We start from the raw sequence: 24,617 nt of genomic DNA, 5'->3' as shown, positions 1-24,617 counted from the left end.
GCCCAATAGTTGAGAGAGATGAACTTTGTTTCGTTTCACTAGCTGTATCATTGCTGGTATCCTTGGCATGACGAAACGGCTTCTGTCACTCTATTTTGCGGGCCATCACCGGAGCCGGACTCGGGGTTCCCGTGATAGTGGGGTAAGCCAGCCGGCCCATACGGACACGACTTTGCCAAAATCCCGGTGCGTCCCTCTTTCACCATGGGCAGCGTTCCCCGGATCTTCAGACATTACGAGGCATTACTTCAGCTTCATTAGATCAGAACATACCAAACAAAAAAGTCTTTTTTGGTTGTAGTTTCAAAACTTGTGACCGCGATCGACCAGACGAGTCCCGTTGTTCCTGCTTGAGTTTTACAGGATGTTCTTCCACGAGACAAACCATTTTCTTGTCATTGTACGGGGAAGTCGGTGTGTGGGGAAGTTTGTGATAACATTGGCTGTCACCGCATATATGTCTAGCTTTAGTTACGCTGGAAGCATCCGGAGATTTGACTCTAACAAGACCGTATGCCAACAACGTGTAGTTACTATGTTGGTTGCATTCTAACACATCTTGGTAATTGACCTATCAGCTGAGATAGCCGGTAGCAACAGGAAGTCACAAAGCTAAGCCTACGAGCTGACTCGAGACGTCCTCAAGTGCAGCGAATTTCACGACATTTTCGATAAGGCGAATCCAGCTTGGTATCTCGGCCGTCGCAGAAGTTCTGGGGCCAAAAGCTACCGGCACAGAGCATGATAATAGCTTGAGACCTTAACCTGTCCCACTAAGCATACAAAACAGTGAAGCCGTGGTATCAATGACAGCACGCAGACAGGGAGCTTCCTGACGGGGAGCTTTCGGTGGGTTCGACTCGAGCTTGTCAAATCAAATGAATCAAAGAAGTGAGCGGATAGATGCCACATCTGTTGAACTGATCTTCGCGCTGCCGTTGCCTCGTTCTGGATCGTGTACCTAGACGGCCTTTGGTCGACTTCAGAAGCGCAGAAGTGGCGGCTGTTCCCGAAATCTATCTGACTGGTTCGCGGAATCACCCCAACACGGCATGGAATGACGCTGCTTGTCATGGTCGATGGGCGCGAAAAAGAAATAGGATCGTGGGAATGCCATGGTAAAGGCGTCGCTTCAATCCGCCGAGTCTGTCGTTTAAGATCGAGTTTTAGGCTGTTCGAACTGTCCAACCACCCCTTGTATGTTGAGAGGTACTCGACAAGCAGGCGTCACTGCCGGTTCATTATATTCAATTAATGAGAATTTTGACGATTGTCACTCAAAGAGCCGAGACCGATGTCGAAAGTCGGGAATCTCCTATTCGATGGAGGGAGGCAAACACCAGAATCCGGACTCCTTGGTTCTCGCTGACTGCAGATTCTTCCGAATTTACTAAGTCAGTGATCCCAAAGGAAGTGCCGTGAATGATGGGAGATTATTAAATGTGGCCGAACCGACCTTGAAGTTGACCCGTCGTTCCGTTAGTTAAGGTAAGAAGAGGAAAAAAGAAGGGGAGACAATGAAGACCCCAAATTCCGGCTGCTTTGGCGAACCATTCAAAGTGCGAACCATGCAACCCATCGCCAAGCGAGAGGCGGACTGTAAAGCTGTCTGGGTCGGAGCTATAGGCCAATGCAAGCGCTGTAAATTCGAGCGGTGAGAATGCTCTGTCTTGTGTAACCCCAACTTCCCTCCTTTTTGCTGTAGGCATTTTAGAAAAACCCAGGCAACTGCCTGCCTATGATGAGGCGGTCGCTATCAAGTAAAAGCCGCAACCCTCCCGCAGCCCCTTTACCGAAAAACAGGACATATGAGCAGAACATATGACCTGGCGCTGACGTGGAAATGAATCTCGCTGTTGGTAAAGTGATATGATACGCCGGAGCTCTCACCGGAGAGTTGAAAAGGTCAACGTGGCATGTGTTCTCGATGCAAGTGAGGCTGTTAAATGACAGCACCATTCTCACAGAGTGGGAAGAACCTCGTCATGAGTGGTCAGTTCTGAGACCGAAAATAAAGCGGGAATTTTGCTTATCTTTCTCCATTTGCTCCCCGCACTGCCCCAGTCAGTGTTTGCCGTGGACAATGCCTGCTTGTTGCTCAGCTTCGTGGCCTTATGTGCTTGTCGCGCGAACCACCGGAAGGGTAATGTGCCTGAGGATTTAGGAACAGCGAGACCGCCTATTAGAAGGAGACGGTCAAGTGCACCAATGCTATCTGTTGAAGAAGTATTATATTCTCGCAGATGTCCCTGGGAGCAAAACCGTCAGCCCGTCTCCGACATGCCGACTCCGGCCTCAAAGATCTCGAGGTTGTTTGAGTGGCCTTTCGCCTGTAGTCATACAAGATAGCTCCGATAACTCATTCTCAATAGGTGATTCGATCACGCACAATGACCGAGGAAGCACCGGGGCTTCTAAATACATATGATACAAATTCGATTTGGATGGGGATTGGGCGAAACATGTAGGATGGCGGTGGCGGATATGGTGACGGAGCATTTTGTATCAGCTTTCGAAAAGGCTTCCATAAGTAGCTTGCAGAAGCCTTTAAGAAAATTAGATTTGCAGCATTTGGTCAAGTTTTTTGGACTGGTGCTGTTTTATGTAGGAAGTCGTAATGAATATGTTTAGCTATTTTGAATACTTCATGAATTCTTTCATAACACGCTGTGGAAGTTGCTAATAGCCACGAAAGGGCTCTCAAAAGAATTGGAACTGTTTCTATTGCATCCAAGATGAGTGTTGATCTCTAGTTCATTTTCATATGCTCTGCTAGACAACCATCTTTACTTCATAATGAGCGAGTAGAAAGAACAGCAGTAGATGTGGCCATGGCGCATAGTACAGCTATTTCTGAGGCAAAGGTGTGACCTGGCATCGAGCTCATCGTCATAGACAACTTGAGCCAAAGCGGATTTATTGAAGTTCAGTTGCCAGAGGACAGTCACATTTCCCATCCTGGCTTTGGTTGATAACCACACCCGCTGGAGCGCCGTTGGAGTTCTTCATAGTATCCCATGCTTTACATCAACCGTAAGCCTGGCAAACCATTTGTGGCTATTAATTCAGGAAGTCGGCGATAGGGAGTAGTGGCATGGAAAAATATCGGATTAAGTGATCTTAATGAAGAATGATACGTACCTGCTTAGTTCGAGGTATAGGTACCTTAGACGCCTTGCCGTGATCCACATCATTTAACAGGGGGGCAAGCCTTTGCGAGGCAACTACCTGTACGGACACAGTGCTGGGAGGGTGCGAAGTTTGGAAGAAGCAGGGGTGTGAACGCGAACCGTCCATCACAAAGGATCTTCGACGTTCCAAACCCACCGAGGACTCCGCCCAATTCGGTTCGTAGCAAAATGGACGTTTAGCTCTCTAGTTTCGTCCTCACGACCGCAGAAAGATAAATCGGTTTATAAAGAAGCCCCAGACCTCGAACATTAACAATAGCTATGCCTTGATCATCAAATTTCTTTACCGCCAAACTTCTCACCATCGGGCAGTATCTTGGTAGAGACGACTTTTCGAGTACATCAAGCGCATGCATATACGCGCAGGTAGCGAACCCTTAGAAGCGCTCGTCATTCAAAAACTCGTTGCAATGGACAGCACTTCTACTCGGGCCATTGTGAATGGGTATGACTTACAAAGATCTTTACACCTGCTGTTATATCTTGATCAGAACTGAATACATCCCATTACTGAAAGCCAAAATTGATCTGAATTTCGCAGAGACACCTCGGAAACCCCCAATGGATCTCGAGTCTGTCAGACCAAGATGCAGCACGAAGCACGACTCGAGTTTTTCCTCAAAGACGACGGTCCGAACACGATTTTGCCCTTCGTTACGACCTCGCCCGCAAAGTCCAAGGCCGAACATGAGGCTAAAACAAACCGGAATATCGAAGAGATAATGGTCCAAATGGGGCAGTGAAAAATAATCGAACAATCTTGTACTTGCTTGATGTTTGAGCACCCATCATGCTGGATAGGTACGTACCCAGCTACGACGGGTGGGCCGAATCGCTAATGTCATCACCAAAGTGAATGGATTACAGAGATTGCAATACCCATCCGATTGAAGCAAGCTTGTTTCTGATGCTTAGGCAGTCGTCGTCGAATCGGTGCCGCCCATCATTCACTGTCAACATGTCAACATGTCAACTATCCGAGGCGTAGCAGCTGGTTGACAAGGCATGTGGGCTCAAACATGGAACTGTACCTTGGTTGCACTTGTCCCAAACGGCTGGAAAACCTGGGGATGCACAAAGGTCTTGCGAAACCGGACCCAAGTCAAGGTATTACTTAGGTACCTGGGGAAAGGCACTGAAGCTAGGAGCTTGGTCAAGGGCACCCCACCACCTTACCCAAGGTTTCGCTCTGCTCCATGACGATAAGGCGGCAGGTACCCACGTGGGAATGGAAGTGACCCCTCTAGCCCAGAGATCCAGTGGGGGCCATACCACGTACGTACACCGGCATAAAGTGCCTTACCTACCTATGAAGGTACCTAGCAGGCACGTGGCCGGCAAACGTACCTGCTTAAGGTACCTATTTATTGTAGTGGTTTAGCGGCCAACAGGCTAGAAATCCTTGGTTCCTTCATTAGCATAATACGATCCCTCGTCTCATATGATCGATCTCCCGGTCGTGTACTTCAAATTTATATACATGCTTGCACCGCAATGCCGTCCGATCTAGGTCTCTACTCGGATGTGTCAAACTGCAGGCAATGGGATGTTAACCCCAAGCTATTTAGCAAGTCGGCGATGAGGCAGCACGAAAGTGCAAGGCATTTGAACCTGTCCAGGCAATAACATCGTTTATCATTCGCGACGGCACTGAGTTGAACAGAAATGATGAGATGAGCTGGATGCCAATAGAAACGCAAAACCACACAAATCTACTCAGGTGCCAGGGGCCCCGAAACACCTGTCTATATCCGCCGGCTTTTGCGCCTTTCTCCGACGAAGAAGTCGAGCATAATGCGAGGTAAGGTAAGCACTGATGGCAATCTGAGGCCCTTGCGGCTGTGTCTCAAGGGAAACACCAAGTAGCATGACGGCATACTGGGTAGAAGACAGAGCCCCGATTCATTTGATGAGTAATGAGCGCATCGTGAATGATGTGAGGCAGCGGGAGTTGCCAGGTATGATAGGGACCATCGGCGAGTAGCTGCCTACCTATCCAAAACTGGGGAGGGACTGCAGCGGCCATAGTCTTCGGAATACCTTCATCGGTGTTATGAAATGATTTGGTTAGCGAGACAAGTAAATACCGTCTGCGTCACTTAAGGTAGTTCATGATCCTAGGCGTAAGCTTGCTGGAAGGTTGATTGGTGAGTATCGCTGCTCTAGATAGAAATTATTGGCGAACGATCATGAACTGTGTCCAATCTGATTTCAGATAAGCTTGATCTGACACAGAGGCAAACCCTCTACGTATGTGGCCCATTTGCACGTTGTTTACTTCAACCGAAGCCCGCAACATCTGGGGGTGTTGGTTTCGTCAGCTCGGATCGAGCACACGCGCCCGACTGCTTCTATACTTGGCTAATCCTCATCACAATGCCGCAAGACAGGTGATGGACAAAGGTTTAACTGCATACACGCGGCCGAGCAATGACATCCCCGTCCTTCAGACACACCCCTGTCTTTACCCACTGGCAACTTGAAGCGCTTTGAGTAAGTACACGATTGAGGCTGCTAAAGCCCCGAAGTGGTCCTCTTTATGTCCCCCTACATAGGTAGACGGATGTAAATACCTTGCGCTAGATTCAGTGGATTGGCACCGTCAGGCCCTCCCGTCCGAATAACGGCGGTAACTTTAGCTTGGCATTTTTGTCCAGCACTACTGTGCTGCGGGTAGTAACTAGGCGAGTGATTGGTCTCTAAGAGTAGGTGTGTTGCAATCCGTAGTTTTGTCGAATTTCGGCCCTGGCACCCCTTGTAAGAGCCTGGGCTGTCGGCGCAATTTATCCATTCTGCCACCTCCACGCCACGTCGATGAAGCAGCCAATCCGATACATTTGCCTCTCATCATAGCATGAGCCGCGGACTCCAGAAGTTCCACTGCACAGAGAACAACCCTCAGAGTCTTCCAACGACTATTAGCTTCTCTATACAAATATCTCGATTCCCCGACGTACTCTGTCCAAGATGTGTCGGCTTCTTGTACATACTCATTTCAAACTCTCTGATTTGACCAGGGATTCCTCGTAATCCCGTTCATTGAAATCGAAGACAACCGCTGTCACTGTGCACTACACAGCGTACGAATTGCCATGGGTCCCAAATCTAACAAGTCAATCGTCCATGGGTGAGAACAATTTTCATAATTATATTTACATTAGTAGTATCTGCTATGTACAAGACTGTCTGAATAAACCAGGCTAATATGATGTCACGCAGTGACGATTCACCATCGAGCCGTAAATACACCGACGCTGAAGAAATGTTGAGTCTTCAAAGAGAACGACTTTGTCTTTTCGCACACGACAATCAATGCCCCAACCCGATGCTGCCTCATATTATGGGTGCTCCAGGAGTTTCAATCGAAGAGAATCATGAGCGCAAGCTTCAAAAGATAAAGAATGTCGTTTCAAAGGTTGAGAAATGAGAGTCATGATTTATTGAAGCTTTGGCTGTGGGGGTAAACCAGCGCGCTTCCGAAGATTGAACCGTAAATGTGCGAGGGGTGACCTACAAATGAGCTCGCAAGATTCTCATATGGCGATGCAGATAAAAGAATCCACCGCCATCCGCTCCAAGTACCCATAGTCGGAAACTGGTATCGACGCTCAGAATGCGGGAAACTCGGTGTCCCAAGAGACCCTGGCCCTGCCGCGCACCGTTCCGGGTCCCACTCCGTCCGGGGTTGGACTTTTACCACACTGGGCCACAACCCCCTCGGGTTCAGATGCAGGGTGAGACGGTGGTACTCGCGCAGGAGATACCTTATTTCTACTCCGTAGTGCTCCAGTGTCTGCTGCCTTAGGTAAGCTACTCGAGACAACTGAGGCACGTTCATAGGTGACAATCGAGAAGGACGGCCGGGCACGCGGTTATTCCATCTTGCTGTGCCAAGTTCATGGGGAAATTTCTGGCCAATCACGACCAATCAATGCAAGTCAGATGTAAGGAAATTAATCTTCGGAGACTCCCATCCCCAAAGGCTCAATCGGCTGGCCCCATTTGATGGCTTGGTCTACGCAGTATGACTCCAGCTCTCCTCCTCCTGGCACCGCTCAGGTCGTTGTGGCTTCGATTCGTTGTTTCTTAGTCCCGAACGCGACGTGCCGCACGTTAACGTGCGACTTGCCCTACTTTAAGGAAGGTTGGACATGATCTGATAGGCATCTGCTTCTCCTCTGAGAAGACTTACTGTCAGGTGGATGTCGGGTTTTCTGGGGATCGGTCATACTTGCTTTGTGATCGTCACATCTGCGCCATTGACGGGGATGCTGGCGATACGAACTAGACACCGCAGTGCAACGAAGACTCCACGAGTCTTGAGATGGTCGCACCAGACCTAGTAGGGGACGGCAACGTTTGCATGATCGTTTAAATTTCCGTTCAGCGCTAGTATGTATTTCATAGCAACACGGAATCTGCAGAACTTTACGCTTAGCATGCTCTCAGATGGTGGTTGTTTCCCCGGCTTTTCTGGCGGAATCAACCATCTGGAAATGTATCGGGCTTGGAAAGGAAACCACCCGGCATGGTACGTATGCGACAAGGTTATCACACTGTGCTCAAAACCACGCTTAGCTCATCGAGGTAGTGATTTCAATGCTGATAGAACGCAGGTGAAGGCTGTACTTGAACTCTTTTGGCCAGGCTGTCAACGCGCAAAATTGTGATCGCGTGTAAGGTCATGTCGGGTGGCGGCGCTTGCTGGTAGCTGCCTATCTCTACTGCTCATGAATGCCTCAGTGTACGCAGCATGTGCAGCAAGATACGGTAAGATGCAAATGCTAAGCAATCCTGTCTGTTGCGTCCAGACCTGAAGGCTGACGGGCGGGTGTTTTCTTCCCCAGGCTCCGATCCCAACTCCAGACCCTTCTCCACTAACCGCACATCACCACTGACCGAGACTCTACAACCCGCTCACTTTCTTGCGGGGGCCTTCCAGCTCCAACACAACTTGTCCAAGCCCCAGGCCCGTCACCCGGTACCTCCGCTCCTCGTCCGCGTTGCGGGAAGCCATAAGTATCCGTACACTGCTGCACCCCCTCCCCGCCCCCGACCCACCGCGCGCGCTAGCAAGCACAACCACATCTCCACGTTCCCCAAGTGGGCCAAAGGTGCGACTCGTGCCCGCCCCTTAGTGGGTGATGGGTCCCGGATGCCCAGAAAATACAGTACATACTACAAGTACATATTGCGCTAATGCATGGTGCAGAGGGTTACCTCTCACCTCTCATCCGCACTCCAACATCTCGAACAGGACGTAGCATAAGATGCCTCGAAGCATGGTAGACCGCCGCAGTTTCAAATCTTTCTCATCTTCAACCAAGTTAGGGTCACTGTCGAACTTCCATAAGAACGATGAAGGTCCCCGACAATTTACTCCGTCGGAAACGCACATCTTCACACATCGCGATTTCGTGCTTCAATCGTCTTTGCGTCTGCTGTTGTCCACGGGGCCTTCCTTCTCAATACGTTGTTGCCATATCTAGAGCATCGTGTACCTTAGTACTGCCTCAGTACATTGTCAGCATGTACGCAGCCTCAAATCGAGCTACTGTCAACGGGTATATCAACCGCCCTATCCGACTTCATACACCTACTTACCCAAACGCCATCACATCTTCAGTCTCCTCTCCTCAGCAAAGCTAACGTTCTCATTCTTCAAGGAATACACCCACCCCCCCAACTGGAGCTCAAGTCCAACAAGCCCAGCTACTCCAACAACACCGGATCCAGTCTTTCCTCGGTGACAACGACGGCCCAAATACCATGCTTTCTCACGCCTCTACCTCAGCCGATCAGTCCATGGCCAGGCGCCGTGCTGAAGCAGCCCGCAAGATTGACGACATCATGTCAAACCTCAACGGCTGAAATGCATTGATGAATTCATGAATAACCCCTAAGTCTTGGGTGTCGGAAGAACACGCCTGTCTACAACATCCCGCCAAGTGCGTGCACATGCTTCTGACATGAGAGAGACAAAACTGACAGGTGCGCCAACCAGACCTCGACCAACCATCAGACTGCAAACTACAACACAAACCTGCACTCGGATCCGACCAGGAGTCTTGAGCAAGGCTCGCCTGCTTACACCGGTTGGGCGGATCCTGGCCCCCGGGAAGGCCCACCCTACCCGAAAGCACGTGCACTATTCGGCCCCGTCGCTTCGGATCCGGAAAGCCAAATAACTGGACAACGGTACCGGGGCGGGAAAGTTTCGTGGCAGGCAGGTTTCGTGACAGTCCTTGTGCACATCACACAAAAGCTGGCGCGGACACATCTAAGCTTATGTGTACCACACCACTACCTTGCAGTATGATCGGTACTTGCAGCAAGTTTCGTACATCTGGATGTCCCTCCCACGTCGCGGTATTCCATTGGCTGCGCCGCTGCGCGAGCCCATCAAATGGTTGCAGCCAGCCAGACAGGGTGTGTCGGTTGCCTTACACATTCCCACCCCAGTACCATCCGTTAGGCGCCCCGGCAGCACCTCGCAGACGGAAGAAGTACTAAACGGATGCCATTCCCCTCCCGCCTCGAACCTTCCCAGATTGACCTTTCATCTCTCTATTTTCCTATTCGATACGTTTCCTCGCGTACACGCCATCTCGATCCCTTCAATTCGAATCAAACCTTACTATTCCTCGGAGATTTTCCCACACTACCTAAGATAGACCCAAAGTCTAGTTCAACCCCCAAAAAGCCACCACCACGGGTTGCTACAGGCGACGACCCTGTCAAAGCGCGCCTCTACCTCTTCCCGAACCCCGCCGACTTCGAAATACCTGCATGCGAATCGATCTACACGACGTCAGATCGAGGTGCAGATGTCACGGGTTGGAGAACAACGTTCATTGGCTGACGCATGGTGGAACATTGCTTTGGGTGGTGGGACCTCTTCAAAGGAACAGAGTAAAGTTATATGCATGCGATTAACATTAGATAATACAACAAAGAAATTGAGCCGGCCCTTTGAGCCCCCCTTCACACCAAAACGCCGTGGATATCATGCAGTGCCCATAGTCATTCAGTCGTTAATATTTTGTGTCGGTCCAGCTCACGAGGCCCTGGTCTCCCGCAGAGAGAGGATGTAGGGCAGATCAGTCGAGTCCGTCCGCGTCGCGAGTCTAATGACGGAGCCCGAAGCGGAACTTCCTGATGCCCTCGACCGCAAACTGACACTAGATGACGAATGATTCGGACCATACGCCGGCCGAGTCTGGGCGAAGCTATTCATGCTGGAGGATCTCGATATGGCTCCTCTTAATGTACCCAGCGGGGTAGCCGGCGCGGTGCGATATTGAGCCCACGTATTTGCAGAGGAGTTGCGCGCGTTGACGGTCGGCGCTCTCCTAGTATAAGAGCCTTGTGTGCTCTGTGTCGCAGACCGGGATAAGCTGCGTGGAGTGGTAGGATTTGTGGCCATGGGCGCATCATTGTCGATGTCGCTTTCTGAGCCTTCGCTGGGCTCGTCCAAGGGACCGAGGACTGCCGGATCTAGCGGTCGCATGCCGCGCAGTATCGCAGCAAACAAATGCATCAATTCGCGAAATTGGGCGTTCGAAATAGCCCGCGTAGAGAAGCGCGCATGTTCGTAGGTGGAGAGGAAATCGGCGGTCGTCGCATTAAGCGAGATTACCCCCAGCTCAGCAAGGTGGCCAAGGTAGTCGCGCAGACTCATGGGTAACGGGCGCTGCAGCAAGGCCACCGCATCGGCATCGAGCATCGGTGGTTGACTGAAAGAGGTCGGATCGGGAGGCGCCAGTGTCAGGGCCTTTGCTTCGATGAGATTCGGGAGCTCGGAGAGGACGGTGCTGTACTGTAGATCCGGGAGGTCTAGTGAGTTGGGTGATGACCAGCCGTAGTGTTCGATTTCGCCCCAAACCGGCCTTCGAGGAGGTAGCGCAATGCCAGTCTCCTTTTCTGTTGTTGCCGGCTTTTTCAAGGTCGGTAGCTGAAAGCGTTTCCTTGCCGCGCTACCGCCAGAGTTCTGCTTTTCGACCAGTACCTCCTCCATATCGCCACCCAACAAATTCGTCTCAATGCGCGGCCTTGCGTCATAGGCAATGGCTGCGCTGCGCTTCAGGTCGGCTGTGATCATTTCGTGAACCTTCTTGTTCACGTCGCCCTTCTCGATAGGAACCCATGGCTTCGGTATTGATGCGAGGATCGTCTTGTTGAGATACAGTCGCGTCGCGTAGATGAAGGATACGATTAAAGTGGTGAGGACCAGAGCGGCGGCAATGATCCATATGTTATATGGCTGGTTGTTCGAATAGGCCTGGTATATGGTGTCGCCGGGGGTGACGAGGAGGAGAAGGGCGAGTAGGAAGCATAGGACGAAGTAGAAACTTCCGTAGATAAAACGGAATATCGCTCGTGGGGAGAACATCGGGGGCGATTCGAAAGGGTTTCCCAGCGTTGAGGATTCAACCCGGGAAGCGACGAGAATGCTGGTTGAGGATCATGGACCGACGAGCCAGTGCATGAGGTAATGGAGCAAACTGGAAAAGCATGGCTGGGCGGAAGAAAAAGCCTATGCGACGAGGTAGAATGTAGCTGTAGCTAGGCTAAGAAGAACAAGTGTGAAGTCTAGACATTACATAGGGGAGAAAAGGGTATAGTACGGTGGAGGGAGAGAATGGAGGTTGGTGAATATGTAAGTAGACAAGAAAAAGGTGGAGGTTGCGTACGCAGATGCGTGAAGGTGACGACGAAGAAGATGACGGACGGGGGAAGCGAGAGGTTGGTTGGGGGGCTTTCATTTTGTTTTAGCAGTGCCTTCCCGGCCACAAAGCAACAAAGCTCAGGTGGGGGTTCCTCCATGCGGACCCCTGCTGATTTTTAGGTAGGCTTTCTATGCTCTAATCCAAAATCCGGTTTAGCGGCACCAGCGGGAAGGCGGCAACGGGCACTAACTTTTCTACATTCCAGGCGCTCAAAGACAGATGCACAATGGGATGGGACGGAATGGGAAGAGAGGGGAGTCTTCGGAATGGAGGAACCTATTTTTTACCTGCCGTGACGCCGCGTTGGCCTTGGGAAAGGCATAAGCCCCATGACTAAGAAAAAGTAGCGTCTGCTGTCTTACACGTGCGCCAGTGCCCAGTCGCGGGCATCCAATCGTCTCGTATCATTGCTCTCGACTAGCTCAAACCGATGAGCTGACGCAGGCAAGGCCGGTTTGTGCGCCTCACTTAACATGTGATGAGACCGTCAATCAGCCCTTCTGTTGATAAAACCATGATTTTGCTGCAATGTTTTACTGCCTCGTGAAATCTGACTATGATACACGTCGTTATGCCGTTATGCGTGCCTGTTTTGCCTAACAAACGCCCCTCACAAAGTATGGTTGTACCGTGACACCACATATGCCAAAGCCTGTGACTAGCGGGCTTGCTGCATCTCGGGTCCTTGGGATCTGACTTCACTCGTGGGAAGTATCTGTTGGGCTGCCGCCTCCTTGGCCAGTCTGATATCCGTGCGAGTCAACCTCAAGTCGCTGCTGTATCGTTCAAACTCCGCAATCACTTGGGCCAAGCCCGTCTTCAAGGCTGCAATCACTGCTTCCACCTCGGGCGCAGTTCTATCCTTCTCAATATCGGTCCAGTGAACGGGAAAGCTGTCCTTGAATGCCTCAATCTTGGTGATGACGGTTGTAAAGGTGCGGATGATGGTAGGAACATCCTTTTGTACCCTGCCGTAGTTATCATCATTGAGACTGTGAACGGCCAACAAGCTGAGCACATCAACAGCGTTGACGTACTGGCTCAGTTCTGAGTACGGCGTTCCGAGGATAACGGCGGTGAGGCGGTTGCGGAACTCTTGGCGAAATATCCAGCCAACGTACTCATTGCCAATAACCTTCAGCGCCCATGTCTGGAACTGGTTCATTAGTTGAGGAGAAGACAGCGCCTCTTGCTGCTCCTTGCTCAGAACCTTGTCACGGGCCCCGCGCAGCGTCTTCTTCGCGATAGGGCTCAGCTGCGACACTGGTGAATGGCCGGGGTGGCTTCCCACCTGGGTGAGGGCCTTTTCCAGCTCGCCGCGCATCGTCTTGTTCGCGGGCTTGCTAGTGAAAATAGGGTCCTCCTTCAATGGCGCTGAAGACCGAGCTCGGACTTCCGCAGTTGGCGCTGGGGCAGCCGGCACAGCCGCGGGCTTTCCGTACTGATCGATTCTTTGTTCGATACTCTTGATGGTAGTCAGGCAGTAAATGAATATCTGAGACCACGTAGAACCATCTTTACGGTCGATATCCATGAAGATGGCCTTGCGTCTGCCTTCTTCGTTACGAGCAATGTATGCCAATTCCCAGAGGGCAAAGCACTGTCAGTGTTAGCTTGAGGATCGGTGTATGCTGCCTGATTGTACACTTACCCGAACGGAGTCCTTCTTGCTCTTAAGGCCATTCAGAAGACTGCCGTTTGGATCCTTGGATTCACTCGTGAGAGGCTTGCCGTTCTTGAGAGGCGACTTAACCATGAACGTCGAAAACGCATGATTGGCTGTCTTCCAGATGGCGGTGATCAGGAAGCCAGCAACCGCGCATCGGAACATCAAGTAGATGTCTCCGGGCCACTGAGGCGGAAGCATGTTGGTTTTCGGAAGGTTATAGAAAGGTCGCAAGAAGAACAAAGCCCAGCCCCAGAAGAACGATCGCAATGCCATGAAGTATACCACTCCGGCGACAATAGTGGTGCTGATACTTCTGACGCCAGACTGGATAAGGATCGCAGGGACTTCGCCCAAGACCTTATTCAGCGAAGCATCCCCAGAAACCTTGACTTCGCCTCCCTCAGACCGCGCGACATCGATGATGAGCTTGTCTTGGTCTTGGTAGAAGTGGAAAATCGACTGAACAGCGGCGCTGACGGCCATGTAGCAGAAGAAGATCAACGTTCTCTCGTTCACGCGGGCGCGGTCCCCACTATAGTATGTGACCCATCCCAAGTTGGCGCTCTCCGGCAGGGCCCAGAGGTAAACATGACTGAATAGCGCGCTCGAGAACCCGTAGAAGAGGAAAGCCTCGAGAGTATGAATGCTAAAAAAGAATTGCGCGAATGCGTGGAAGGTCGAGTTGGAGGCGCGGGCGCCGACGTGGTACTGGGCAATGCGCAGGATCAAGATCGAGAGACCGCAGGTGAAGAGGAACAGGGTTCGAAAGCCCGCGGGGCCAATGGGGAACCAGGACCAAAAGTCTACGAGAGGCTAGTTAGTTGCAAAGCTTTGCAAGCATGCATCTTCAACGTTCATCACTCACAAGAGCTCCAACCCGAGAGGAGGATGGCTTGCAAATAAGAAATAGCAAGAAGAATAGTAGCGGTAGAGGAAAATCGCCTGTGCAGTGCAGGCTGCAGAAAGTCCTTATACGGAGCCCTTCTGACTGTTGCCGGTGCCATGCTGAAGGTGCATGGTCATCGAGACCGAATGTTTGGGAGGCTGAGGTTTGGCGAGGCTGCACTGGGACTTGTGACGGAGCCAGGATCTGGAAGTAAATAATGTAAAAATCTCCAGTACAACAACACGCAGCTCCTGCTTGAGCTTGCTTGAGGTCCAGGGGACCCGCCCTGCACGCGGACTGAGCCACATGTATCACGTGGAGATAACACAATCAGGCACCACTATTGCGAACAGGAGCTGATTGGACGGAAGGTGGCGCCCTTACGTAGTGTTCCAGCCACAGCCGACGACGACATGCAGGTTCCTGACCATCATTACGAGTCTATCGTCCACAGACATCCTGACTGATACATACTGGCTAAATAAACACATCCGTGAATCACAACGGCGCCGTTCCTTTAGTCCGATTCATTTGTGAATACTTTGCCCTCGAAATTGCAATCATGTCGTACGACCAGTTATCTTCGCTCGAAGCCGGCCGATCGGGTCGTCAAGGCGGATACACCGATGATCCCGAGTTCAAGCAGCTTCAGTCCCAGTTGACCAACAAGATCTTCAACCTGCGGCGCAACATCCAGCAGCTGACTACTGATGTCAACATTCTCGGAACGAAGCGCGATACTCCCCGTGTCAGAGAACGAGTTCACGACCACCTCGAGAAGACCCGCGATCTGTGCAAGGAGATTGGAGATGGCGTCAAGAAGCTCCAGACGTGGGACGATCTGACGGTTCGTACTCCGCAGACTACTTGCGCAAAGCCGTATACTAATGAACCGTGCGCATAGAAACAACAAAAGTACGATCAATCCAGAATCTCGACCGACTTCCAAAACGTCCTGCAAGAGTTCCAAGACATCCAGCGCAAAGCACTTGAGAAACAACGAGCGTCCGTCACAGCTGCGCGCGCAGCGACCGAAGGCGAGGGAGCTGATGCGGCGGCTGGATCCGAGGAGCGTCTCGAGCTTCAACAACAGCAGGAGGTCAGCCGCCTCGCATCACAGGACGAAGTGGACTTCCAGGAAGCGCTCATTGTCGAGCGTGAAGAGGAGATCCGAAATATTGAGCAGGGTGTCGGCGATCTCAATGTATTGTTCAGGCAGGTGGCTCAGATTGTGACCGAGCAAGGCGAGCAGCTTACTTCCATCGCGGATAACGTGGAAGACGTGCGGGACGATACCCGGGGCGCTCAAATAGAGCTCCGCCAAGCGGCGAGACACCAGAAGGCGGCTCGCAACAAGGGGTGTTGTCTGATGCTCATCCTGGCAGTCATCCTCACCATTATCATTCTCGCAATTGTATTGGACTAGCACGTCATGGGGGTATTGGGGTTTCTTTATTTGATTGCTGTTTCTACATTGGCGTTGTGGTGGCGTTTCGCGAATATTGTACATCAGGCGCCCAAGTACAGCTAAGGATACAATCTGGGACAGCGTGTCTTCTTTCTCTATCATTGCCATGGCTTTTCTCCCCAAGACTACAACCCCCGCAAGTGTAAGCGCTCGTAATGAGGGGATGGCTTCCAAGGGTCGTGTTTGCCGCGTACTTTATCCATAATCTTGACAGAGATCTGGGAGAAGATCATTGAAGAAATCCAGTAGACAAATATGCCTGCTGGCAAGTTGATACAAAGTGCGGGAATCAAGATTGCCGTGAGAAGTAGACCTCTTTGGAGGCGAATTCGCCATCTCAGACCCGGAGGCACATTCTGCTCAGACGTTGAGAGGTTGAATACATACTTCCTCATTTCGCCTCTAGGCATCGTTAACCAGCCCAGAGTGCCCATCAGCATAGCAGGCAACAATATTGTCGGATCGGCTACCGTGAGGTCGGTAAACCATAGCACGCCACCATTTGCCATGCCTTCCGCAACATAGCTTAATGAATCCAGGTTGCTAGATACAGCATCGGCAGACGAAGAAGCTGCTGTTGATGCCTGTTCCATGACGGAAGTCGAGGCGACACCGGCTGAAACCTCCTGGTTCTTGTAGTTGCCAGTGAGCAAGGATAGAATTCCGCTGTTTGCACCACAAAGACGCCTCAGAGATTCAGACATGAGATACCATATGGGCAGGCCTAGTGCTGGGGCCCAAGTCTTCCAATTCTGGGCCCCTAGCTCTTTCAACATTCGTTTCCGAACCTTGGCTAGTTGTATGGCCCTTGAGAGACGGGTCCCACGAATTACGTGACTCCAGGCGGCCATAAATGGTGCGATTTCTCCCTGTCTTTCAACGACGCGTCTGGCGTAGTATTGAAGCGGTGCTCTGCACAGAGAGATGAGCAAGGCCGAGAACACGATGGTGCCTGTCCAATTTCCCGTCGCGTTCATCGAGTGCAGCGAAACAACTACTTGCGAGGTAGCTTCGACGCTGCTGTTGACGAGCCCGCCTAGACTAAAGTTTCTGGCACCGATTTCTCGTTGAGGTGATCGTGCCGTCCTCGAGACAAGGTGTGGGCGAAGAGAGGCAGTGAGTGGCCTTGCTGATGAGAAACCGATGGATTGGCGCAGGCCGGGTGTGATGGCGCAACGCGCCGCTCTCAGGGAAGTCATGATGAGATGCTTAAATGTTCATCAGAGGGCATGAGAGGGTACACTTTCTTCGAAAGCTTGCGGCGCAGGATAGTGGCCCTTGAAACGAAGGATGCGGGCTAGTCAAGGGTCGTCAAGGAGCTGAGGCTAGATTTTGTCAATAGTTGATCATGAGAATATCTGAGTTGACGTCGGGCGTTCAGTGGTCAATTCAGAGCAGCACCAACGGGCTGGTGCACGGGCCATTTTGATCCAACGGGCGCGGCTTGAGCGGATCTACAGCTCGCCGGGGCCGGAAAAGACCTGGACCCTTTAGAGGTGGGGGTCGACTGCCCACTGTATTCGTACCGCTGCAGCTTCCCCCGCCCCATTTTCTAGCTTGCAGTACAACCTGGCCAGTTTGCGAGTCCCCTACCTCACCATAGCATCCCACGACGTCAACGGGCAATGCTGAAGCTGGACTTGACCGACGCCCCCTTCGGCTTCGACTCGCCCTCTTTTTTCCACCTCGACACCACCACCGGTTCCCAGGTTTGTCGAAGCAAAACCAAAACCTAATCCTACGAATTCTGCGATCCCTTCACCCCGATGCCCGAAACCTGCTCAGCGCCGTTTGGGCAGACGCCCTTCTCTTTTGGCCTCGATCCCTGGACCCTAGCCTACGTCGTTGTGCCGATCATCGCTTTTACTCCGATCGCGACCTACATCATGTTTCCTCTGCTGATGAAAGGCATTGGTTCCCTGCTGGGATGGTACCTACGAAAAAAGACAGAGGGAAGGAGAGCACAGCTTCTGGAGCTCAAGACTGCTGAGCAACAGTCATTCAAGAACACCCAAAAGAGCTCCAGCAGCGGGAAGAACAATGTGCAGGCACAAGCTTCCGGAAGCTCCGAAAAGAAGGACTCAGAATGGACCGGGGTCGTTGGGTTCTTCCACCCTTTCTGGTATGTCGAACGATTGCAAAAGTCGCCAAAAGGACGGTCACTAACAGCACCCAGTAACGCTGGCGGAGGAGGAGAGCGAGTCCTTTGGGCTGCGATCAAGACCACTCAGGAGAGATACCCTAATGCACTCTGTGTTGTGTACACTGGCGACCATGAAGTGAACAAGCAGGCCATGCTCGAGCGCGTCAAGGTTTGTCTCCCACCGTAGAACCCCTCTTTCCTCATACTAACGGCAAGTCTCAGACCCGGTTCAACATCGACCTGCATCCCCCGACCATCAACTTCCTCTACGTCAGCACAAGACACCTCGTTCTGGCCTCGACATGGCCTCACTTCACCCTCCTTGGACAATCGATTGGATCTGTAGTGTTGGCATGGGATGCCTTCCAGCTCCTTGTCCCTGACATCTTCATTGATACTATGGGCTATGCCTTCTCCCTGGGTTTGTGCAAGTTGCTCTTTCGCAGAGTTCCTACTTGTGCCTATGTTCACTACCCGACAATTTCGACTGATATGCTGGAATCACTGGACCCCAAGGCCGAGACTGGAAGTCAGGGCGTCAACGCCGGCAAAGGCGTTGGTATCCGAGGCAAGGTCAAGAAGTTCTACTGGAAGATGTTTGCGGCCTTGTACTCCCGGGTTGGATCTACTGTAGACATTGTCATGACAAACTCGACCTGGACCCAAGGTCATGTCCAGAAACTCTGGGGCCCCTACCGCCAGGCCAAGGGAAGGAACAACCCTATCGCTGTCAACTTCCCACCCTGCGCTGTCGAGGAGCTCGAAGAGGCAGTAGAGGTATCCGAGGCCAGTGAGCGGAAGCGAGAGCAGGCTTTGGTCTACATTGCTCAGTTCCGCCCCGAGAAGAACCATACCCTGGTCATTCAAGCTTTCGCAGACTTCCTGAACACCAAGTCCGAAGCCGCCAAGGAGGCGAAGTTGGTCCTCATTGGTAGTGTCAGAGACGACCACGACTCGAAGCGGGTGTATACGTTGCGCCTCTTGGTGAATGAGCTCGGCATTAAAGACCGTGTCGAGTTCCATTTGGACGCTTCGTGGCCTGAGATTCTGGACTGGCTGCAGAGGGCCTCCGTCGGTGTCAACGGCATGTGGAACGAGCACTTTGGCATTGGTGTCGTCGAGTACCAAGCCGCCGGTCTGATTTCCGTTGTCCACGCCAGCGGTGGTCCCAAGCTGGATATCGTCATTGAAATCGACGGCCAGCCCACTGGTTAGTATTGACCTAGCTTTCTGTGAGGATGAAGACTAACCAGCTTATAGGTTTCCACGCTACGAATGTCAAGGAGTTCGCCGAGGGCTACGAAAAGGCCCTCTCCATCAAGGATCCGCTCCCTGTTCGCCTCCGCGCACGCCGGTCGGCCAAGCGCTTCACCGAGAGCGAGTTTGACGAGAAGTGGATCGCCCAGATGGAGAAGTTGGTGGCCATGACGCCCTAGATGCATTGTTGACTCTTGCCTGTATTTCTATATGTACTTTGATAGACTCGAGGATACCCCTTTCCTTCAGATAACCTCAATAAACCTGGCTTATGTTGCACATAAAATCTCATCATCTAGCGTAAGCGTGATATATCATCTAAACCATCTATACCACGAATGCACCACTATTCTTCTGCCGCGGCTCGCTCGCGGCCTCGAATACGCCGTCTTCAAAGATGATGCCCTGCACGACGCTGCGGCCCTCGGGCACCCACGTCACGTCGTGGCCCTTTTCGAGCATGCTGGCGACGGTGTCGTTGTCAAAGGCGTACTCGAACGTGACGGTATTGGGCATGAGCTGGTCGTGCAGGCGGGGCTCGCGGAGGGCCTGCTTCATGGTCTGGCCGTGCTCGAGGACGTGCCAGGTGACTTGGGCCGTGGAGCTGATGATGCGGGAGCCGCCTGCCGCGCCGACGGTGACGTAGAGGGAGCCGTCTGGGTGTTCTACGATGACGGGGGTGATGGAGGAGAGGGGCCGCTTGTTGGCGCGGACGAAGTTTGCGGGGGAGGGTTCGAAGCCGAAGGCGTTGCGGACGCCTGGGATTGAGAAGTCGTTCATTTCGTTGTTGCTGGTTGTTTGTCAGTGAGTGGAATTTACGGTGAGAAGGGATGAATAGGAGAAGGAGAACTTACAGGATTACACCGGATAATGGGTCCATGATTTGAGCGCCAAAGAGGAGGTTGACGGTCGTGGTTAGGGAGGTGGCCATGCCGGACTTGTCCGCTGTGACGATATGCGACGTCCCGAACCCTTCGCTCGAGTACACGCCCTGCGGATCATACCGCTCAACCGGTTGCGTCTGGTTATCCAGGATCTTACCGCGGATATCCTTGGCCGTGGCCTCGTCGATAAGGGTATCCTCAAACGGCCCGATGCCTTCCACGAAGTCCGGGTCACCGAGCAGAGAGCGGGCGCCGTAGGCGAAGCGCATGGCCTCGTCGAAGCGATGAACGCCGAGCTTGGTGTCGGCGGACTCGGCCGGGTCGAACTGCTCCATGATCTTAAGGGTGTTTAGGCAGACGGCGCCGCTGGCGGGGGAGCCGACGGATGTGACGCGGTGGCCACGATAGGTTATGGAGAGGGATGGGCGGGTGACGACCTTGTAGGAGGCGAGGTCTTCTAGGGTGAGGGTGCCGTTTGTGGCGCGGACTGTGGCGATCATGGATTCTGCTATGGGGCCGGAGTAGAAGGCTTCTGGGCCTTCTTCTGCGATCTTGGCGAGGGTGCTGGGTGTTTTATCAGTTTCTAGTTTTCTGAGAGATATATGAGTGTGTGTGAGGCTTACGCTCCGTAACGTTTGCGGCAGATGGTATCACCAAGTTGGAGGAGCGTGCCTGCTCCGTGTTAGTTCACTACTTCCTACTAACCTACACTCGGAGGATTTTAAAGACTCACCGTTGGGAGCAAATTCCTCAGCCCATACTGGATCTTCGACGAGAAAGTTCCACTGCCCTTTGATAGCGGCGTCCATATATCGCACCAAGTCCGAAGACACTCGGAAGCCCGCAGTCGCCAACCTCGCAGCCGGGGTGACGACGCTCTTCCAGGGCAAGGTCTTTTGAGATGACCAAGTCAGCATGCAGGACGTCTACTCTCTTTACAAGTTTTTTTCACTTACACCATACTTCTTGTGGATGTATTCCAACCCACGAACCTCGCTCGGCACGCCAACCGCCAGGCCGCCGTAGACACTACCCGCGATGTTGCCTTGGTACATATCCTGGAACGCAGCAGCCGGCGCAGCCTCTCTAAAGTCCACAGACTCGTAGTTCCCATCACCGTCTCTGATGACGACGAAGCCGCCGCCGCCGATGCCGGAGTGGTACATGCCTACGGTTCCAACGCAGAACGTCGTACCGACCAGCGCGTCGACGGCGTTTCCCTACATGCGGGTCAGGCCTTGTGTAACCTTACTGAGAGATTATGAGAAGAAAGTGGAAAAAACACATACACCTTGCGCAAGTAGGTCACGGCCAATCCTACTGCACTCAACCGACTCACTTGCAACGGCGCCAGTGTCGCCAGCACGAGGGTTAAAGACGAATTCCGGTATCGCTGCGGCCGAAACCGAGCGGAATCCGGCCAGCAAGAGCAGAGAGGCTGAGTAATGCCATATTGACTTGGGAGATGTCTCTGTTCTCGGTTAATCGCTTTTCATGATTTCTAGAAGATGCTGATCTCCTCTACTGGATGGGATGAACTCACTCATCTTGGATAGGTGGTTAATTCTAAAGGCCGGGCGGCGGTCTGTGGACTCCAACACCGGACGGTACCTCCGAGACTCAACGTGCACAACGGCCGAGACACCGATAAGAGATAGCGGAAGGGATGACAGAGGGACTCGGGAGGTAAGCAACTCTCAGCGTTGCGTCTCTTATCTACCGCGATAAAGAAGCCTTCTATACCCAACAGATCACCAAGACAAGAGAAAGGGTTGTGAGTAAGCTGGAGGCATTAAACGCCGTAGTCGGGGGAGGGCCATGACTTATTACTACTGGGTCCCCAGCGATTGCGACAGACCAAGTCGCTATTACCAACTTGGTCCCAGCCCCAGATCCGGCAGGCACAACTGATAAGCGAGTTCTGGGGTCCAATATGTGGGCCACACTTACTTAGCTAAGTACCTACGGAGTAAGATAGGTACCTCAAGGTGTGGTGGCACTTAGTGGGCGAGTGACAATTGAAAGTGTGCCGCATGATAGCAGTCATGCTTGGTGAAGCCCCACACCGAGTCCCAGGGACGCCAATCAGCGACGGGCGAATTAAGTAATTCTCAGCAACCTTCAGATGGCCGACAACTTTTTTTCACAGGTCCCATGTCACAAGCTTCAACTTCAAGTCTTTGACTTTCATACTTCCATCTTACACCAAATTTATGTACTTTCAAGCTATACTGTGACACGGTGCTCTTAGCGGGTCATCTTGTCTCATAATTGGTGTATTACCAACATTGGCTTGAGGCGTTCAATGGGTTTGCCCCTGCGGCTCCTTCCGAGACTCACTTCATCTTCACTACGTCCGGCTGTCAACGCCCTCACATTCACCCGGGCCTCAAGCTCGGCCCCGGCAGCAGCTCACCGGCCACTCATTCGCAGAGTCATCATGTCGTCAACAGCAGAGGCGCCTCAGGCGGCGGCAGCGGCAGCAGCAGCAGCAACAAATGCAGGAGAGTCATCTCACCAAGGTCAGGCACAGGTGCAGGGTCAAAAGAAGTGGCAGAATGGCGGAAACAAGCCCAATGGCAACAAGCGTTCATTCCAGGGCGGCCAGGGAGGTGGAAGGGGCAAGGATAAGCAGCGCAAGTCGAAGCGTGAGAGGAACATCACCGAGGGCTCGTCAGAAGAGGTCTTGGCGTTCGACGTGCAAGCGCTCATCGCATTGCGCAAGGAATCACTCCCCGATGCACCGGCACCGACGGCAGGCGAGGAGTTCAAGGACGGGGAAGAGAACGGAGAAACGAAGACCGAGACCCAAACACCCTCAGAAACCCTCCCAGAGACCTTTACCGAAATCGAAGTCGAAGTACACGCAATCTCCTCAACGGGAGACGGCCTCGGCTTCCAGCTAGGTTCGACCTCGACACAAGTCTACGTCGTCCCCTTCGTCGCACCTGGCGACATCGCAAAGGCAAAGGTCATTAGACATGTCCGCGAGGAGTCCTACTCGGTAGCCGACTTCGTCTCCGTCGTTAAGGCGGGCCCCCTCCGCGACGATGCCCGCGTCAACTGCAAGTACTTTTCCCAGTGCTCCGGCTGCCAGTTCCAGATGCTCGACTACGACACCCAGCTGTCGCACAAGCGCTCCATCGTCGACAAGGCGTACAAGAACTTCTCCAACCTGAACCCGGACCTGGTCCCGTCCATCAGGGATACCATCGGCAGCCCCTTGCAGTACGGATACCGCACCAAGCTCACGCCGCACTTTGACGGCCCTCCTGGCCACCACAAGAGGAATAAGCCCAAGCAGGCGCTGAGCAAGGTTCCCGAGATTGGATTCAACGCCAAAGGCCGCCGTCATGTTCTGGATATTGAGGACTGCCCTATTGGAACCGACGCCGTTCGCCTGGGCATGAAGCGCGAGCGTGAGCGCATCGCCAGGGACTTTGGCAACTTCACAAAGGGCGCCACGATCCTTCTCCGCGAGAGCACAAAACGCTACCCAAAGAAGGTCATCAGCAACGGCAACGCCAACACCACAGCAGCCACGGAAGAAACGTCCACGACAGAGGAAGTATCAGCATCAGCATCAGCAAACGAAGAAGAACAACCCCCTGCAGAAATCCCCTCCGACGCAGTCCGCGTCGAGACAGACGCCCACGTAGACATCAAAACCTGCCTCTCCGCCACAGGCGCAATGTCGAGCGAGTACATTGACAACTACCTCTTCACCAACCCCGCAAACTCCTTCTTCCAAAACAACAACTCCATCCTCCCCAAATTCACCCAGTACATCCGCGACCACGTCATGCCCCCCGCCGGCCCCCATCGCGACCGCATCAAATACCTCATCGACGCCTACTCCGGCTCCGGCCTCTTCACAATCACCCTCGCCTCCCTCTTCACCGGCAGCACAGGCATCGACATCGCCAAGGACTCCATCGAGTGCGCCCGCAAAAACGCCCGCCTCAACAACCTCCCCGAGTCGCAGTGCAACTTCCTCGCAGCCGACGCGCCCCAGCTGTTCAAGCAGGTCACCTACCCGGCCGACGAGACCGTCGTCGTCATCGACCCGCCGCGCAAAGGCTGCGATAACGACTTTTTGAGCCAGCTGTTGGCGTTTGGGCCGAGGAGGGTCGTGTACGTGAGCTGCAATGTTCACACGCAGGCGCGCGACGTGGGCGTGCTGGTGCGCGGGGACGGTGGGGATGGTACAAAGTACGAGATTGAGAGTATCGTGGGCTTCGACTTCTTCCCGCAGACGGGACATGTCGAGGGTGTGGCGGTATTGAACAGGGTCGAGAAGAGTGCTTGATTAACTTGCCTTACATTGATTGCATTGGGACGGGTTGGGATCTCATATCACGGGAGAGAGTATACAAAAGTTTGCGATACC

General features: G+C 52.8%; 9 protein-coding genes across 9 annotated transcripts; 5 read left to right on the top strand and 4 right to left on the bottom strand.

The window, feature by feature from the left end:
- Nucleotides 1–6,283: 6,283 nt before the first annotated feature.
- CTAM01_02423 (uncharacterized protein) lies at nucleotides 6,284–6,618 on the top strand (the record flags this gene model as incomplete). Its single annotated transcript, XM_060518461.1, has 2 exons — nucleotides 6,284–6,318; nucleotides 6,411–6,618. The coding sequence occupies 2 exons, from the start codon at nucleotides 6,284–6,286 to the stop codon at nucleotides 6,616–6,618; spliced, it is 243 nt and encodes an 80-aa protein (XP_060387094.1).
- A 1,303-nt stretch (nucleotides 6,619–7,921) lies between these two features.
- CTAM01_02422 (uncharacterized protein) lies at nucleotides 7,922–9,062 on the top strand (the record flags this gene model as incomplete). The annotated part of the gene is made up of 3 exons (XM_060518460.1): nucleotides 7,922–7,961; nucleotides 8,039–8,328; nucleotides 8,928–9,062. 3 exons carry the CDS (start codon nucleotides 7,922–7,924, stop codon nucleotides 9,060–9,062), a joined length of 465 nt encoding a protein of 154 aa, XP_060387093.1.
- Nucleotides 9,063–10,248: 1,186 nt separating this feature from the next.
- On the bottom strand, nucleotides 10,249–11,583 carry CTAM01_02421 (sucrase/ferredoxin domain-containing protein; the record flags this gene model as incomplete). The annotated part of the gene is made up of 1 exon (XM_060518459.1): nucleotides 10,249–11,583. The coding sequence occupies one exon, from the start codon at nucleotides 11,581–11,583 to the stop codon at nucleotides 10,249–10,251; it is 1,335 nt and encodes a 444-aa protein (XP_060387092.1).
- Nucleotides 11,584–12,578: 995 nt separating this feature from the next.
- On the bottom strand, nucleotides 12,579–14,679 carry CTAM01_02420 (nucleoporin protein Ndc1-Nup; the record flags this gene model as incomplete). Its single annotated transcript, XM_060518458.1, has 3 exons — nucleotides 12,579–13,520; nucleotides 13,572–14,402; nucleotides 14,455–14,679. Coding segments are annotated over 3 exons (1,998 nt in total), but the record flags the coding sequence as incomplete, so codon positions are not given.
- Nucleotides 14,680–15,037: 358 nt separating this feature from the next.
- Nucleotides 15,038–15,901, top strand: CTAM01_02419 (SNARE domain-containing protein; the record flags this gene model as incomplete). Its single annotated transcript, XM_060518457.1, has 2 exons — nucleotides 15,038–15,322; nucleotides 15,380–15,901. The coding sequence occupies 2 exons, from the start codon at nucleotides 15,038–15,040 to the stop codon at nucleotides 15,899–15,901; spliced, it is 807 nt and encodes a 268-aa protein (XP_060387090.1).
- A 167-nt stretch (nucleotides 15,902–16,068) lies between these two features.
- Nucleotides 16,069–17,142, bottom strand: CTAM01_02418 (uncharacterized protein; the record flags this gene model as incomplete). The annotated part of the gene is made up of 1 exon (XM_060518456.1): nucleotides 16,069–17,142. One exon carries the CDS (start codon nucleotides 17,140–17,142, stop codon nucleotides 16,069–16,071), a length of 1,074 nt encoding a protein of 357 aa, XP_060387089.1.
- Nucleotides 17,143–17,709: 567 nt separating this feature from the next.
- Nucleotides 17,710–19,522, top strand: CTAM01_02417 (alpha-1,2-mannosyltransferase alg-11; the record flags this gene model as incomplete). Its single annotated transcript, XM_060518455.1, has 4 exons — nucleotides 17,710–18,065; nucleotides 18,120–18,255; nucleotides 18,309–19,296; nucleotides 19,347–19,522. The coding sequence occupies 4 exons, from the start codon at nucleotides 17,710–17,712 to the stop codon at nucleotides 19,520–19,522; spliced, it is 1,656 nt and encodes a 551-aa protein (XP_060387088.1).
- Nucleotides 19,523–19,670: 148 nt separating this feature from the next.
- Nucleotides 19,671–21,702, bottom strand: CTAM01_02416 (gamma-glutamyltranspeptidase; the record flags this gene model as incomplete). Its single annotated transcript, XM_060518454.1, has 6 exons — nucleotides 19,671–20,133; nucleotides 20,198–20,791; nucleotides 20,851–20,899; nucleotides 20,961–21,120; nucleotides 21,184–21,447; nucleotides 21,517–21,702. Coding segments are annotated over 6 exons (1,716 nt in total), but the record flags the coding sequence as incomplete, so codon positions are not given.
- An 830-nt stretch (nucleotides 21,703–22,532) lies between these two features.
- CTAM01_02415 (uncharacterized protein) lies at nucleotides 22,533–24,536 on the top strand (the record flags this gene model as incomplete). The annotated part of the gene is made up of 1 exon (XM_060518453.1): nucleotides 22,533–24,536. The coding sequence occupies one exon, from the start codon at nucleotides 22,533–22,535 to the stop codon at nucleotides 24,534–24,536; it is 2,004 nt and encodes a 667-aa protein (XP_060387086.1).
- Nucleotides 24,537–24,617: the final 81 nt, after the last annotated feature.

Source organism: Colletotrichum tamarilloi (genome assembly GCF_030869305.1).
Source record: "Colletotrichum tamarilloi strain Tom-12 chromosome Unknown Scaffold_5.1, whole genome shotgun sequence".
NCBI lineage: Eukaryota > Fungi > Ascomycota > Sordariomycetes > Glomerellales > Glomerellaceae > Colletotrichum > Colletotrichum tamarilloi.
This window is presented reverse-complemented; position numbering and strand designations above follow the sequence as displayed.